The sequence below is a fragment of the Chiloscyllium plagiosum genome, chromosome 6 (genome assembly GCF_004010195.1).
Source record: "Chiloscyllium plagiosum isolate BGI_BamShark_2017 chromosome 6, ASM401019v2, whole genome shotgun sequence".
NCBI lineage: Eukaryota > Metazoa > Chordata > Chondrichthyes > Orectolobiformes > Hemiscylliidae > Chiloscyllium > Chiloscyllium plagiosum.
The window spans coordinates 113,873,662-113,891,493 of record NC_057715.1 but is presented as its reverse complement, the minus strand read 5'-3'; the positions used below and the strand labels follow the sequence as shown (position 1 = coordinate 113,891,493).

The 17,832-nt window shown below is 44.5% G+C and overlaps 1 protein-coding gene across 1 annotated transcript in view; it reads right to left on the bottom strand.

The window, feature by feature from the left end:
• Positions 1-17,832, bottom strand: part of LOC122551176 (protein Wnt-11-like) — a 91,805-nt gene that overhangs the window by 60,830 nt on the left and 13,143 nt on the right. Inside the window, exon 2 of the mRNA XM_043692808.1 lies at positions 6,117-6,298. Within this exon, the coding sequence (XP_043548743.1) occupies positions 6,117-6,199 (83 nt within the window). The 5' untranslated portion in view covers positions 6,200-6,298. The remainder of the gene's footprint in view (positions 1-6,116; positions 6,299-17,832) is intronic.

The following is a 17,832-nucleotide window of genomic DNA, read 5'->3' as shown; positions in this document are numbered from 1 at the left end:
GTCAAAAAGCCAACAAGTTGTGAAGAAAGGATGAGGTTAATTCTTTCCTCATTCCTGAAGAAGGGCTTATGCCCGAAACGTCGATTGTGCTGTTCCCTGGATGCTGCCTGACCTGCTGCGCTTTTCCAGCAACACATTTTCAGCTCTGATCTCCAGCATCTGCAGACCTCACTTTCTCCTGGAATTCCCTCCCTACCAGCATTGTGGGTCTACCTACAGCTTATGGACTGCAGTTCAAGAAAGCAATTAGGGATGGTCAACAGTTGCTGGCCTAGTCATTGATATCCATATCCTGTGAATAAAAAAAAAATTACAAGTTATCTGTTTATTGTCAGATTAGTGTGTGTGTGTGTGTGGGGGGGGGGGGGGGGTGCTTTGTTGCATACAGACTGACTGTTCCCTTCTCTACACTAACTGCTCATCCAGTTACTGGATGTCAGATAATCAGTTTGATCATTTAGAGTCATGCAGCATGGAAACAGACCCTTCGGATCAACCAATCCACATTAACCAGGTTCCCAAACTAAACTAGTCTCACTTGTCTGCATTTACCCCATATCTCTCCAAACCTTTCCCAATCATGAACTTATCCAAATGTCTTTTAAATGTTATAACTGTACCCACATCTACCACTTCCTCTGATAGTTCATTCCACACACGAACCACTCTCTGTATAGAAAAGGTTGCCCCTCAGGTCCTGTTTAAAACCTCCTCCTCTGACCTTAGAGACATGCCCCCTAGCTTTGAACAGACAGTGGGGAGGGTCTGAGTGAGTTAGTGATGGGATTGGGCTGGTGGTTATCAGTGTACAGGTGAAAACAAACGCTCTTGGATAACATTACTGTCTATACAATGGCCGTATTTCAAAAGAGTTGTATTGTATTCTCTGCAGAGCATTTTATAGCCCCATGGCTTTGGAAAAAATACGACGGAAATGAATCCCAAGTGTGCAATCCAAGTTGCACTCCAGTGCCAATCGTGAGGGAGTGCTGCAGTGGCAGGGGTGCAGCCTTTCAGAAGAGATTAAACCAAAGCCCTGTCTGCCTTATCATCTAAACTAGCAGACAGGCAGGAGGCTGGGAGACCACAGCAAGCCAGGCAGCATCAGGAGATGGAGAAGTCAGCATTTCAGGTGTAGTGTTCCTTCAGGACCTAGAACACTTCACAATCAATTAAGTACTTTGGGGTCCTGAAGAAGGGTTACACCCAAAACATTGACTTCTCCACCTCCTGATGCTGCCTGGCTTGCTGTGTTCCTCCAGCATCCTGCCTGTCTACTTTGGATTCCAGCATCTGCAGTTGTTTTTGTCTCTTATCATGTAAACTGAGCCGTAACACTTTTTCAAGGGAGAGTAAGAGAGCCTGGCTAATGTTTATTTCCCCTCTAACATCATTCACAGGATTAACTGATCATTTTCACGTTGCACTTTGTGGGAGCTTGCTGTGCACAGAGCAGCTGCCACGTTTCCGACATTCTAACATTTCAAAAGTACTTCCTTGATTGTAAAGTGCTTTGGGACACCCTGAGGTCATAAGAGGATGTATGTTAATCTCTTTCTTTACCAAGCTTTCGGCATGCAGTCCTGTGGTTGATTCCCAGGTGAGCGGTTTAGAGTTGGCACAAGCCCAGGAACCACTCTTTTGTCAGCAGCGGGTAGCAGTCAGGAGGACCAGGAACCCTGACCGATATTAACCTCAGTGACGTTAAAAGGCAAATTGCAAAGAACCCCATTTTCTGCTGAAATCAGCTAACTCAACACAGCCCCAGGGCATTGAACACAGGGACCCCTCCCTTGCCTGCTCACAACTGATCCCATTTAAAATCGTGCATTTCAACCGAGGAGTTAGATTGTGTTGGAAAACAAATGCATCCCAGATGCAATATGAGTTTATGATCTTAGCTAACTTAGCGCTAAAAACTATTTGGTAACTGGATACCAAATACCACACAGTGCATTTTTAAAAATTCTTTCTTAAATAGACCTTGACCATCTCTCCAAATTGATGGAGAAAAGGTTAAACTTTGCGTTCTGTCTGCAGACTTTGACACAATGACCATCCTACTCTCTGCTGGTGTTCAAATGGGTGAAATCGCTCTCACCAGTCTCTGTCCTTATCTTGCCATAGCCATAGAAACATTGCCAATAAAATGTAAACACAGCAGATGCTGGAAATCTGAAGCAAACACAGAGGGGGCTGGAGAAACTCAGCAGGTCTGGCAGTATCTGTGGAGAGAGAAACAGAGTTAGCGTTTCCAGTCTGATATGACTCTGCTTCAGAAGTCAGTTATAGAGTCATAGAGATGTACAGCATGGAAACAGACCCTTCGGTCCAACTTGTCCTTTCTGACCGGACAACCTAAATAAATCTAGTCCCATTTGCCAGCACTTGGCCCATATCCCTCTAAACCCTTCCAATTCATCCAGATGCCTTTTAAATGTTGCAAGTGTACCAGCCTCTACCACTTCCTCTGGCAGCTCATTCCACACATGCACCACCCTCTGCGTGAAAATGTTGTCCCTTAGGCCCCTTTTACCTCCTTCCCCTCTCGCCTTAAATCTATGCCCTCTAGTTTTAGACTCCCTTACCCCAGGGAAAAGACCTTATCAATCTACCCTATCCACACTCCTCATGATTTTATAAACCTCTATAAGGTCACCCTTCCAGGGAAAAGAGCCCCAGCATCTTCAGCCTCTCCCTGTAGCTCAAACTCTCCAACCCTGGCAATTTCTTTGTAAACCTTTTCTGAACCCTTTCAAGTTTCACAACATTCTTCCTATAGCCAGGAGACCAGAATTGCACACAGTATTCCAGTGGTCTGGGCTTCAAATGTTAACTCTGTTTTTCTCTCTCCATAATGACTTCTCTTCCCGCTCCTATAGCATTACCTCCTGTGAGGATCAATCCCTTGACCCCTCCTATTTCTTATCTGTCGGTCAGTGACATTACTGAAAAGCATCTGTTTTCCCCTGTGTACTGACCACAGCTAACTCCAGTCCATCTCCACCTCTCTCAGCCCCTCTCCACTATCTCTAAACGATCATCCAATGAACAGATGTTTTATTGAATCACAGAATCATACAGCACAGAAGTGGCCCTTCTATCCATTAAGTCTGTGCTGACCATCCTTCTAACCCCACTTTCCAACACTTGGCCCATAGCCTTGAATATTATGATATTTCAAGATTTGGAGATGCCGGTGTTGGACTGGGGTGTACAAAGTTAAAAATCACACAACACCAGGATATAGTCCAAACAGGTTTAATTGGAAGTACACTAGCTTTCGGAGCGTCGCTCCTTCATCAGGTGATAGTGGCTACCACCTGATGAAGGACCTTCACTCCGAAAGCTAGTGTACTTCCAATTAAACCTGTTGGACTATAACCTGGTGTTGTATTTCAAGAGCGTGTTCAAGTATTTTTTTTAAAGGTTGTGAGGTTTCCCACCTCAACTCCCCTCCCAGGCAGTGTATTCCACACCGCCACTATCCTCTGGGTGAAAAGAAATTCCTCAAATCCCCTCAAAACCTTCTGCCTTTCACTTAAAATGATAGCGCCTTGTTATTGACCAGTCAACTATGTGAAACAGTTGCTTCCTACCCACCCTGTCCGTGCCCCTCTTCATCTTATACATCTCTCTCAGGTCCCCCTCGACCTTCTCCAAAGAAAACAATCTGAGCTTATCTCTACACATTTAAGTTGGTCCTTCCCAGACAGCGTCCTGGTGAATCTCCTCTGCACCCTCTCCCAAAGCAATCACATTCTTCCTAGAGTGCGGAGACCCGAACTCCACACAGTAACTCCAGCTGGGGCCTCATCAATATCCCGTATGGCTCCAACATCACCTCCGTGCTCTTAACGTAATTCAAATCTGATAAAGGCAAGTGTCCCATTTTCCTGAAACTAAAAACGTTGAAGACTGACCGGATTGCTTTTGCATCCCATTGTTGACTTCATTCGTTCGCCACCAATACCATCCCTCATCTTGGCAACTGTTTCAGATGAAAGCAGACCTTTTGCAACCTTGGACCCAAAGAAGAGCTTCCATCAAATATTCACGACACAGGTGAATATTCACCTTTTACCATCTCTGGAAAATTACTCCATCTCTGCCTCAGATCATCTGTTACTGAAGCCTTCATCGATGTCTTTGTTGCCTCCAGTGTCAGATAGTCCAACAGCCTCCTGAGTGACCTCCCTTGCCTTACCCTTTGCCAACTGGAGATCATCCAGACCCCTGCTGCCCAGATCCCTAAGTCCTGTTCACAGATCAGCCCAGTGCTCACTAAACGTGCATGTGACAGCACCTGGTTAAACAGTGTCCCGATTTCACAATTCTCAGCCTTGTTTTCAAATGGGCTTGACTCTCCCAATGTCAGGAATCTCTGTCCCCCCACAATACTCCACGGCAGAGTCACAAGGGTCTGCAACACAGAAAAAGGCCCTTCAGCCCATTGAGTCTGCACCGGTCAAAACAATCACCTAACTATTTTCATCATATTTTCCAGCACTTGCCCCTTCGCCGTGAATACCTTGGCATTTACACACTTAAGTTATTCAGAACCAAAAGCTTCTGTAATATGCTTCGAGTTTTCTCTATCTGTAAAAACCCAAACTCTGAAACTGAAGGCGTCTCATGACCATTATTAAAGGCAGACAGGAGAAGGCCAAAGAAAGACACCTACATTTTAAGAGACATCTAGACAATAAGGTGATGTTTTGTTGGAATCTCAACTCTGATGGAAGTGCCCCAGGTCTCGATAAGAAGAGGTCTAATTAATGGCCAGACAATGTTGCACTGCAGCCCTGCACCTAGCAGCAGTGTTGTTCAGAAGTGCAGCCATAAACAACTAGAGTCTTAGAGTTATAGAGATGTACAGCACAGATACAGACCCTTCCATCCAACTTGCCCATGCTGACCAAATATCCTAATCTAATCTAGTCCCATTTGCCAGCATTTGGCCCATATCCCTCTAAACCCTTCCTATTCATATACCCATCCAGATGCCTTTTAAATGCTGTAACTGTACCAGCCTCCACCACTTCCTCTGGCAGCTCATTCCATACACGACACCACCTTCTGAGTGAAAAGGTTGCCCCTTAGGCCGCTTTGATATCTTTCCCCTACCATCCTAAACCTACGTGCTCAGTGCAAAGGCTTCATCACAGATGACCAAAGTAATTGCCACCTCACACAAATAAATTAAGTCAAGGTAATGAGGGGGAGTGGTGGTGTGGAGGGGTGGGAGGGTTGAAATGGGAGAGCAATCAGTACAATTCCATCTTAACAGAGGGAGTCACAGGCCCCATGCCGGGTCACCTTCCCATTTGGGTCTTTATTTTACTTACCCATGGGATGTGGGCATTGCTGATTGGGCCCGTCCCTAGATACCCCTTGAGAAGGTGGGGATGAGCTGCCTTTCCTGATGAAGGGCTTTTGCCCGAAACGTCGATTTTGCCTGTCTTCGGATGCTGCCTGAATTGCTGTTCTCTTCCAGCACCACTGATCCAGAATCTGGTTTCCAGCATCTGCAGTCATTGTTTTTACCTCGTTTTTGCCTTCTTGAACCGCTGCAGTCCATGCAGTTACACCCACAATGCCCTTAGGGAAGGAATTCCAGGATTTTGACCCAGCAACAGTGAAGGAGCGGCGATATATTTCCAAGTCAGGATGGTGAGTGGCTTGGAGGGGAACTTGCAGGGGGTGATGTTCCCATGCATCTGCTGCCCCTGTCCTAGATGGAAGTGGCCATTGGGTTGTGGATTATTCTTTGAATTTTGACGTAGCATTAGTTTGGGTAACGAAATAGGAATACGAGAATTCTCAATCCATAGTTCTCAGTTAACCAAAACATTGTAAATACAGAATCAAATATTCAAAATTACCATTGACCCTGTATGGACACGCATGCATGCATATTTATCACATGCACGATACATGTGCTTACACACATGACACATCATATAATTGCCTGTATACACACACAACACTAATATTGCACACATACATATACACATGCAGCACGCATCATATAAACACATACAGATACTTTTCACAAAGCTTTTCACTGTGCCTCGGTAAACGTTACAATAAATAAATTTAATTCAGATACTTACAGCCATCGAATGGCATGGCAGACCCTCGAGTTGAGCAGGAGGGTACAGATAGATGCCAGCACACAGCCAAGTGCCACTCTCATTCTGCCAACAGTGTCAGAACCAAACCAACAGGAGGAACCTCGTCCCAGACCCCCTCCAAATCTGAATAGGTCCCGGGCCCGCTCTGTATCGAGATGAACCTGGAAAATGGAAGGTGAGTGTTGTCAGCCAGACAAGTAAATCAATATCAAAGCAGTCTCTAAATCTCTGTTGTATGTGATATATAAACACACAGATCAGGAGCAAGCCATTCGGCCCATTGAGACTGCTCCACCATTTAATAAGGTCATGGCTAATCTAACTGAAACTTTACGTTCTTGCCTAACCCCAATGACCTTTCACCCCCTTTGTTTAACAAGAAGCTATCCATCTCTACCTTATAAATGTTTCAAGACTCTGCTTCCCCCACATTTCCAAGATGTTTCCAAAGACTAGGATGGGTATATGAATAGGAAGAGTTTACAGGGATTATGGGCCAAGTGCTGGCAAATTAAATTAGGATATCTGGTCGGCATGGACGAGTTGGATTGAAGGGTCTGTTTCTGTGCTGTACACATCTATGACCCTCTGACTTAGAGAAACATATAAAAGTATGAAGGGTATAGATAGGACAGAAGTGGAAAGAATGTTTCCACTGATGGGTGAAACTAGGACATGAGGGCAGCGCCTCAAGATTAGGGGAAGCAGATTTAGGACTGAATTGAGAATGAATGTCTTCACCCAGAGGGTTGTGAATCTAGGGAATTCCTTGCCCAGTGAAATAGTTTAGGCTTCATCAGTAAAGGTTTTTAAAGCTTGGATAAATAATTTTTTTGAACAGTAAAGAGATACAACGAGACTGAGGATAAGTGGAGCTGAGGCCATGAAAAGATCAGCCATGATCTTACTGAATGGCCGAGCTGGCTCGAGGGGCCAGATGGCCTACTCCTGCTTCTAGTTCTTACATTGTTATGATTCTATGAGCCAGGCCCCTCTTAGTCAATAAAATGCTCTTCATCTCTGTTTTAAACTCCTGATCTTTAAACTCTGAATCCCTAATGCTAGACCCTCCTAGGAAAGGAAACCTCATATTTACATCCACCCTGTCAAGATCACTCTCTAACTCTGTGAAACTCCAGTGGTTTGCAGTGTGGCCTCTGTAAGTGTTGAGCATGGGTGTGAAGCCCAATTATAGACCTACATGGCATTCCCCAGTTGTAGGCAGGATTAATCAGCTAATTTTTCTCAAGACTCTCCAGTCTTTTTGCTTGTATTTTGTCTTTAGCTGTCTGTATTTCTCATGATGCAAAGGAAACATTTCATTCCTTGAGAATAGGCACATAAGACTGGAAGTAGGCTATTCAGCCTATTGAGTCTGTTCCTCCATTGAATGAGATCATGGCTGATCTGATAGCCCTCAACTCCACTTTCCTAACTTTCCTCAGTTCTGAGGAAGGGTCATTTGACCCGAAACGTTAACTCTGATTTCTCTCCACAGATACTGCCGGACCTGCTGAGCTTTTCCAGCAATTCCTGTTTTTGTTCCTTTATTTATCTCTGCCATCTTGAATGTACCTAATGCTCCCTAGCATTTCTTTCTTGTGTATTTTCCTTCCAAGGTAGACATGCCTGAGGTTTGTCTTCAAGGAATTCTTGAACTCTAATCTCCGTCTGCCTTGCACACGGTGTTCAGATGTAGGAGTGAATTATTGCAAATGCTGGAATCTGTACCAAAAACCACAAATGCTAGAGATTACAGCGGGTCAGACAGCATCCATGGAGACAGAGAAAGCTTTTCCCTGGGTTGGGGGAGACCAGAACTAGAGGGCATAGGTTTAGGATAAGAGAGGAAAGATTTAAAAGGGACCTAAAGGGCAACATTTTCACGCAGAATGTGGAGTATTTATGGAATGAGCTGCCACAAGAAGTGGTGGAGACTAGTACAATTACAACATTTAAAAGGCATCTGGATGGGTATATAAATAAGAAGGGTTTAGAGGGATATGGCCAAATGGGATTAGATTTATTTAGGATATCTGGTCAGCATAGACGAGTTGGACCGAAGGGTCTGTTTCCGTGCTGTACGTCTCTTTGACTCTATGACTCTGTGACACCAAATTTCTGATGATTAACAACGTAGTGCATCATCACACCAAGTTCCACCCGAAATCTGTGCTGCACAAAAATGGGTTGTAGCATTAAGCAGAGTGAACCAGTCACTGTTTTTAGCCACACTGACTGATTTCAGTAGAAAAAGTTCCACACACAATGCAATTAAATGTACCTCACGCAAGCCCAGTCACTTAACTCTCAGCCCCCACCATTCAGTAACCTTGGCACTAACACCCACATAACAACTAATTCACACTGTGGGTTCACTGATTTCACCAACAAATGCAAACACAATTACTGTACATGCTGGAATTGTAAGATTACAGACATGAACCTTTCTTAAGCACTTCTGCACTTAAGCTCAGTCGGTCTGGCAGCATCTGTGGAGAGAAATCAGAGTTAACGTTTCCGGTCGAGTGACCCTTCCTCAGAACACAGATCCAAAACTCTGATTTCTATCTACAGATGCTGCCAGACCTGCTGAGTTTATCCAGCAACTTTTATTTTTGTTTCTGATTTACAACATCTGCAGTTCTTTCAGTTTTCACTGCCAGCACTTGCTGATTAATCTTATTCAGCATTAATAATACAAAGTTTTCAAGAACATACCATGCAAATATACGCATTGGAATCTGATAACCAATGAGTATCTACTACTTTGATCTTTATTTACTAATCAGGGGTTCCCAGAATATTACCTGGGTCTCTGGATTAATAGTCCAGTGATAATAACCCTTGGCCATTGTCTCCACTAAAATAGTGTTAATAATATTCAAGATTGTGTTTATTCAAAGGAAGATTCAAGTAGTCACTTGATAGTGCAGAACTTGAATATTCCTGATGAGAGACATGCCGCTGAAACTTTTCAACTTCCACTTATCAGAGTCCAATGCAGGAGAGTCAAATTTCAAACAATCCCAAACACTAATATTACAAGAGAAAAGGATACCAATTGGTTGGCAAGTGTACTTTGCTAGGTCAACGTGTTGTCATGGCAAAAGCAATGGTGGATCTATATGCTCCCCAAGCTCCTGGGCAATTCAAAAAGGAGAGAGGCCTGAATATATTGCTTTTGGTTATAGAGAAGGGTCCACGTGTTTGGATGTGTAAGACACAAGGATTCAGCAAACTTTCTCTCTTTCCAACAATATTCAAATATTTAAGACTCTTTAAAGAACGGAGAAATAATACCTTTCCGAGGTCTCACAAACTCAATAGGAAGTTCTCAAGGGTAAAGTACCCATCATAGGGAATGAGTAGATCATCCAGGTTGGCACTTGCTTCCCCACACTGTAGGAAGTGCTACATTGTCAGAAGTCCCACGTTTGGATAAAGTGTGAAACCTAATGACCATATGTCCTCTTGGTATCTCATGGCACTTGGCAATATTTCTCCTTACAGTCCTTGGCCTATCAATAGTTAGTCAAAAACCAACATCACTAAATGGAAGATCTTATTGTTACCTTATTGCAGTTTATGGGAGTGTACTGTGTACAAATTGACTGCTGTGTTTCCTTTATTGACACAAAGCCATGCTTCAAGAATAATTCATTAACTGTAAAGTGCTTTTAGACAATCTGAAATTGTAGAACAAATTACACAGATTCAAGACCTTCTTTCGCATTTTTCTAAGTTCCTTCAAATGGCATCAACACGTGACCATAAACCACTCAGCTCGAGAGTGCAGGACTGCAGCTGTGGTGGAGCAGCATTGAACGTCCAACTAACATGGCCTTGCATGCTTTCAGACTTGTAAGATTGTTGAGCATAGGAAATAGGAGCAGTGATAGGCCATCCCCCAGCCAATCAAGCTTGCTACACCACGTTCATGGTGGATTTTCTATCTCAAATCCATATTTCTTGAATATTTGATGGATGCTGGAAAGAGAGGTGAGTTGCTGAAGCTTCCCTTCTTTCACATTCATAGTCAGCACCCGTCCTCTGTAAACTACCCCCATACCCCTTGATATCTTGAATACCTACAGATATATCAATCTTGGTCTTGAATATACTCAAAGACTGAGCTTCCACAGCCCTCTGGGGTAAAGAATTCCAAAGGTTCACCACTCTCTGAATGAAGACCTGCCTCCTGATCTCTGTCAAAAATGGCCTGCTCGTTATTCTGAGACAGATGCCCTGGTTGTGGACATCTATCCATCTAGGGGAACATCTTCCTGTACTGACCCTGCAGGAATTTTGAATGTTTTGACAAGATTACCTCTCATTCTCCTGAACTCCAGTGAAAAACTCCAACGTCTCCTCACAGGACAAACCCATCACCCAGGGATTTGTCTGGTCATCCAATGCTACACTCCCTCAAGGGCAATTATATCCATCCTTAGGTAAAAGGAAGATAGAGTTACCATAATCTTAACAAACTTGCTCTCGCATTAGACAGAGGCACAATTGGTAGTGGTTTAACCTGAGGGTCACCACGAGGGGAGAAATTGAGAAGGTGTGTCCAGTTCTGGAATTGCACCCACGCTGTTGGAATTGCTCAGTACCACAGCCCAGCTGTTCAGCCAACTGAGCTAACTGACCACCAAGGTTTCACTTTCTCAATCTCTCCCCTGGCCTGAGGTCTGCTGACTGTTGGGTCAAACCAGCACCAGTTGTATCCTCCTAATGAGAGAGCAGCCTAATGGTTCTGAGGTAAGGAGATTAAAACTGTGCACAGTACTCCAGGTGCAGTCGCTGACTGCAGTGAGACATCTTTCCCTCTGCATGTAAATCCTCTCACAATAAAGAACAACATATCATTTGCTTTCCTTTTTATTGCTGCACCTGCATGTTAGCTTTCTGTGAGTTATGAGCAAGAACATGCTTTGCAACATCAACACTTCCCACTCTCTCTCCAGTCAAGGAATACTCCACATTTTTGTTGCCCTCAGTTCGGTGGGTAATCTCACATTATATCCAGAGGATGATCAAACATTACAAGTGAACACAGTAATGTATTCAGATACAGAATCTGATCTCAATTTCAAATTAAGCCACTTTTATCATCACATCCAAACTTGCTCTGGTCCTTGGGCCATTTGTGTGTGTGGTTTTACAAAGAGCAGGGCACTTGTCCCTATAACGTCCCTGGCCTCATCTTCATTCGGGAACTATGCGGTGACATTGACCACAGTGTAGTGGTAGTGCCAATACATTTGGACCTGAAGGCCCAGGATCAAGCTTGGAATGAAGAGTTTGAGTTATAAGGAGAGGCTGAATAGGCTGGGATTTTTTTCACTGGAGTGTAGGAGGTTGAGAGGTGATATCACAGAAGTTATAAAATCATGAGGGTTGTAGATTTGGTGAATGGCAACTGTCTTTTCCCTAGGGTGGGGTATTTCAAGATTAGAGGATGCATTTTTAAGGTGAGAGGAGAAAGATTTTAAAAAGACATAAGGGGCATTTTTGACACAGAGGGTGGTTCATGTGTGGAATGAACTGCCAGAGGAAGTGGAGGATGCGGGTACACTTATAACATCTGAAAGACATTTGGATAAGATTAGATTACTTACAGTGTGGAAACAGGCCGTTCGGGTCAACAAGTCCACACCAACCCGCCGAAGCGCAACCCACCCAGACCCATTCTACTACATCTGCCCCTTCACCTAACACTATGGGCAATTTAGCATGGCCAATTCGGTGGGAGGAAACCCACACAGAGAATGTGCAAACTCCACACAGTCAGTCACCTGAGGTGGGAATTGAACCTGGGTCGCTGGCGCTGTGAGGCAGCAGTGCTAACCACTGAGCCACCGCGCCGCCCACAAGTACAGGAGTAGGAAAGGTTTGGAGAAATATGAGTCAAGCATAGGCAGGTAGGGGCTAGTTTGGGAACATGGTCAGCATGGACTAGTTGGAGCAAAGGGTCTGTTTCCACACTGTATGACTCTTTGACTCAACGGGCAGAGAGCTGTGTCATAACATGTCCAAACAGGGGGCTGACTGGAAAAGGAACACACAGCATCAGCTGACTGTGTTTATCTTACCAGGTAGCTTCATCCTGCAACCTGCCCTTCTGTGGGTCTGTGTTGTTGGAATTTGGGAATCATGTTGAGACATCTGACCATTTGCACATAATGGTGGTGTTGCAGCATTTTTTACACTCGTAAGGTCAAAATCAGGTCCCTTCGCAGACCAACTCAATCCCAAAGAGCAGGCAATGTTACAGAGAGCACCAAATGCCAATCTCACCCTGACAGAATGCTGGGTATCAGCAGAAATGGTGCTATAGAAGTAATGAAAAAGGGAAGGAGTGAAGTTACATTTGTATAGTGCCTTTCAACACTTCAGGATATTCCAAAATACTTTACAGCCAATGAAGCACATTTGAAGTATAATTTGTAATTTAGGAAATCACAGCAGCCAATCAGGCAAGGTGGTAATAACCACTGTGCAGATCACTAGGTTGACAGACCTGGATTTTGTAGACGGCACCACCTCGCAGGCTGAAGAACTGTGCACACTCAAACACATGACCAGCAGTCTTGAGAGGAGTGCTGCCAAAGGTGGTCTACACATTGGCTGCAAGAAGACCATGACAGCGATGAGGATGGCAGCAAGGGCTTCCTTGCCCTGCTGTCGCATCAACATCAAACAACACTTCAGGACGTTGATAGCTTTGCCTCCTTGGAGGAACATCTCCAGGAAAGGGGAGATTGAGATTTAATTCCAATCGGGAAAACTAATTTTGCATGCAGTTGGTTTTCTAGTGACCACACTCAGCACAAACACCATCAGCACAACCATGGAGCTACAATAGCCACTGGGATGCTACCAACTACACACTCTCCCAGTGAGACATGGAGAAGAACAGAACCATAGAAACCTACAGTGTGGAAACAGGCCATTTGGCCCGTTGGGTCTGCACCAACTCTCTGAAGAGCATCCCACCCAGACCCTGCCCCTACTCATAGCCCTGCATTTCTCATGGCTAATGCACCAAGCCTGCACATCCGTGGACACTATGGGACAATCTCCCATGGCCGATCCAAAGTCCTGCACATCTTTAGATTGTGGGAGTAAACCGGAGCACCTGAAGGAAACCCGCACAGACACAAGAGAATGTGCAAACTCCACCCAGACAGTCGTCTGAGGCTGGAATTGAACCGGGGTCCCTGGCTCTGTGAGGTAGCTGTGCTAACCACTGAGCAACATGAGCAAAGGTGTCATGTAAGTTGGGCATCTTCCTCCAGCACAGCCAGATCAGATCCTGGGCATCACCTGGAGCGATTACAGTACCAATGAAGGAGAGCTCTACAGGACTGGTCAGTGGTGCCTAAAGGACAGTGTGATAGAGAGCGGGCAGAGGCTGGCTGTGCGGCTATTTCACCAAGGTACACCCTGGCAGAGCGCCAGCTGGATGTACACCACCAGGTGGGAAAACAAAACAAGGTTGGCCAAAAGTACCTGGCGAAGTACATTGAAGGAGGACATGGGGGAGCAGGACACCAGTGAAACTGCAGTGGAGGACAACGCAGTAGTCTGGGACAGTTGGCAGTGTCCCACACTCGAGCACAGGAATGGGGTCTATGTTAGTGACAAGGAGGGAACCACTGCCCTATCCTTTTGCATGTAAACTTTGGAAACCTGACATCCACCTGAGAGAGTAGATGGAGCACGCCCAATAGCACTCGGACAGTATAGCAGTCCCTCTGTACGGCATCAGCCTAGATTCCAGACTCTCCAGACTGGGATTTGAAGTCATGTCTCAGAGGGAATTGCGCCACGCGGCAATGATAGTTAATCTGGGGTTGCATTGACCAGGCAGTTGACTGGATCCCACCCCCCGACTTCAGACCACAGGACAGTAATACAAGCCAAGGTCTGAGAAACTGAGGAAGGGAGATATGGATAAGCAGGGTCACATTCTAATGAAGCGTTGCTACCTTCAGGACAGAGCGAGCAAAGAGAAAAAGTGGGAGACTCTATTTTTTTAAAAAATGTCTTTGGATACAGAGGAAGGAGCTAAAGAGAAATAAAGCTGTTGGAATGACCTCTGTAGAGCTAGGCACTGTGTCCAACAGGTGTGTCCGTACAGGGCAGCAGAGCCCAGTTTAGCGATGATTAGCCTCAACGAACTCAAAGACCTTCCTGCAATATTTGTCAACACTCAACAGTTTTTCACATAATGGGGACATTCCTTTCGGGAGCAGTGCCTACTCCACCAACCAGAATCCTCACAGGAACTTGCCAGTCATTAATCCTTCACTACGTCCACCTCAATCCACACCTGAGACCATTCTCCACAGAATCCCAGCTTTGCTAGACTAGCCTTACTTCGTGCTAGTGTAGAAGCATTGAGAACAATGGCCAAAGGATCAGTGAACTTGGTATTGACCTCAGATAGAACATTGTGGACCAGTTTGAGCAAGCTACAGGAACCACTCCAGTTCATCAGTGCTGCTGTCCACTCCCCTGCTGGAAGGCAGTCATCAGCTTAGAGTGTCACTGGAAATAAAGCCGGTGATCAGCCTTGACAAAGCCGTTTACAGAGATAATAGTGGATTTGATTCCCCAGTCAGTATTTTTAGCCACACCAATTCACATTCAGAAGGAAGATCCTCTTCACAAGTTCTAAACACATTCATTAACCTGTTCAATTAGGGCAGACCCAGGATGAATGTGAACTCATTAACCTTTGCACTAAAAATAGCACAGAGCCATTTGACACCCACAAATATTATCACCTGGCCAATTACCAACACACTTACAGGAAAAGTATACTGTACTTAGAATCAACTAGGCAAAAGTGAGGACTGCAGATGCTGGAAATTAGAGTCTAGATTAGAGTGGTGCTGGAAAAGCACAGCAGGTCAGGCCACATCCTGCTCTTCGGATGCTGCCTGACCTGCTGTGCTTTTCCAGCACCACTCTAATCTGTTTTTAGAATCAGTGCATTTTCATATTGAGTCATATGGTTTCAGTCTAAAAATTAAGTGTTAACTGTTCATAGTGATACGAACCCCAAAAACGATTAGATTTATGCAGTACATTTCACCAATTCCCAAGTGCACCACACCAATTAAATACCTTTGAAGCAAAAGCAGTAATGATCATTTTGAATCCAGCGGCCCCTCTTTAGAAATACTTTTGAAATGAAATTTATGAAGGACATAGACAGGATAAACAGGAAGACCGTATCTCACCGCTGGAGGGAACAATGGCTCATGGAGAGGGGGGTGGGGCAGCATAGATTTTAAGGGAAGGGGCTGGAGGTTTAAAGGGGAGGTGAGCTCACTCACTCACTCACCCACTCACTCACCCACTCACTCACTCATTCACTCACCCACCCACTCACCCACTCACCCACCCACTCACCCACTCACTCACTCATCCACTCACCCACTCAATCATCAAGAAAGTAGTGGGTATCTGGAACTTACTGCCTGTAAGGATAGTAGAGTCAGAAACCCTCCTAAGTATTTAAGAAGTATTTAGATTTTTGTGTCACATCATCATTGCTTCTTTTGCATAAAATTTTAAATTTTGTTCATCATCCTTTATCGAGCAGGATCACTTTCTCCTTATCTACACTGTCCGGCTCGCTTATGATTTTGAAAATCTCTATCAAATCTCCTCTCAGCCTTCCTCTCTCCAAGGAGAACAGTCTCAACTTCTTCAGCCTATCCTCGTGAAGTTCCTCATTCCTTTTGCCCTCTCTCCACTGCGTTCACCATAAAGTCATGCCCACAACCACACACTGTACTCCAGATGAGGTCTAACTGTGGGTTTACATAAACCACACAGACTGCAGCTCCCCACCAGTTTCTCCAGGGCAGTTTGAGATGAGGCAGCTAATATCGGCCTTGCCAATTATGTTCACAATCTGAAGATGAAGAAAAATGACCAAAGGGAGGGGAATTGGTGATTGTAACATGATCATATTGTGCCCTTCCCCAAACTCTCCAACTCCTATTCTACAAGTACACCCCCTCACCAAAAAAATTCCTCTGATGGGACATATAATATTCAGCACTGGGGTCGTAGATGCCTCATCAGGGAATCAGTCTTGTTTTTCTCTCCATAGTTTTTCTAGCCCTCTGGTTTCATTCTTACAATGACATTGTTAATTTTGATTTGATTTGAGTTATTGTTGTCACATGTACCAAGGTACAGTGAAAAGCATTGTTTTGCGTGCTGCACAGGTAGATCAACTCATACAAAGTCCCTCAGGATAATCGAATGGAGTGCAGGATATAGTGTCACAGCTGCAGAGAAGCTGCAGGGCGGGATTCACATTAAAATTTGAGAGGGTCCGATCAAAAATTTGATAACAGCTGGGAAGAAGCTGTTCTTGAATCTGGTGGTTTGTGTATTCAAACATTTGCATCAATGTTCTTTCAAATTTTGTTAATTTTATATATTTAATAATAATTATATTATTTTAATGGAGACAAACAGGAAACTTTTTCTGCCTTATCTCAATAGTTTCCAACTATTGCAGTGATTTTCACCTTCTTGGGGTGACCTGTCAGCTATAGATTACTTCCGACATCACGCGCAGCTTGGGGATAAATGACAAATTAGTTGTACAGGCTTTTCAGGACACTGGAAGATTATGCTTGAATTATTATAGCTGAGCAGGCAGACAGCATTTTAATTTAGGCCCCAGAATCATCTGAACCTGAGGTGATTAAAATTTTCATGATTATTTTGAGTGTTAGAATAGTTTATGCCTGACTGGAAGGACAACAGCTCCAACAATGCAGCACTCTCTGAGTGCTGCACCAGAAATAGTCGCTTAGCTCAGGTATTTGAGTCCTGAAGTGCAACTTAATCCTACAATCTTCTGATTTAGAAGCTGCAAGTGAGTCACCCTGAAACTTGACTTGTTGATGCTTAAAGATAGAAACTTACTGCTGTGCAGAATGCACTGCCTGGGAGGACATTGGGGGTAAATTCAACAGCAAGTTTCTAAAAGGGAATTGGATAAGATGCTGAGGAAGATAAATGGGATGCTTTCATTGGGTGAGCTAATTCAAAAGCAGGGGTGTAATGCTGGAACTGTATAAGACACTGGGCAAGCCACAGTTGGGGTTCGGTGTACAGATCTGGTCATCACATTACAGGAAGGAGATATTTGCTCTGGACAGGGAGTACAGATGCGATTTACAATAACATCACCGGTGCTTGAAAGTCAAAGGAAAATTTGGATTGGCCAGGATTGTTTTCTTTAGAATGGAGGTGTGGCTTATTTTGAGGTGTACAAAATATTGAGGGCTTGGACAAAGTGGTCAGGGAGGACCTGTTTTTCCCTACCAGAGAGGGCATGGGTTTAAGGTGGCTAGTAGAAGGATTAGAGGAAAAATGGTTTTACAGAGGGGAGTGAATGCCTGGAATTCTCTGCTCAGTTTGGGAATTGACCTAAAGGGAAAGGGAACCTGGGTCTGCCCCTGCAAGGATAAGACCATAAGAAACAGGAGTGAAAATAAGGCCATTCAGCCCATCGAGTAAACTCCGCCATTCAATCATGGCTGATGGGCATTTCCACGCCTCTTACCCGCACTCTCCCCGTATCCTTTAATTCCTTGCAAGATTAAGAATTTATCAATCTCTGCCTTGAAGACCTTTAACGTCCCAGCCT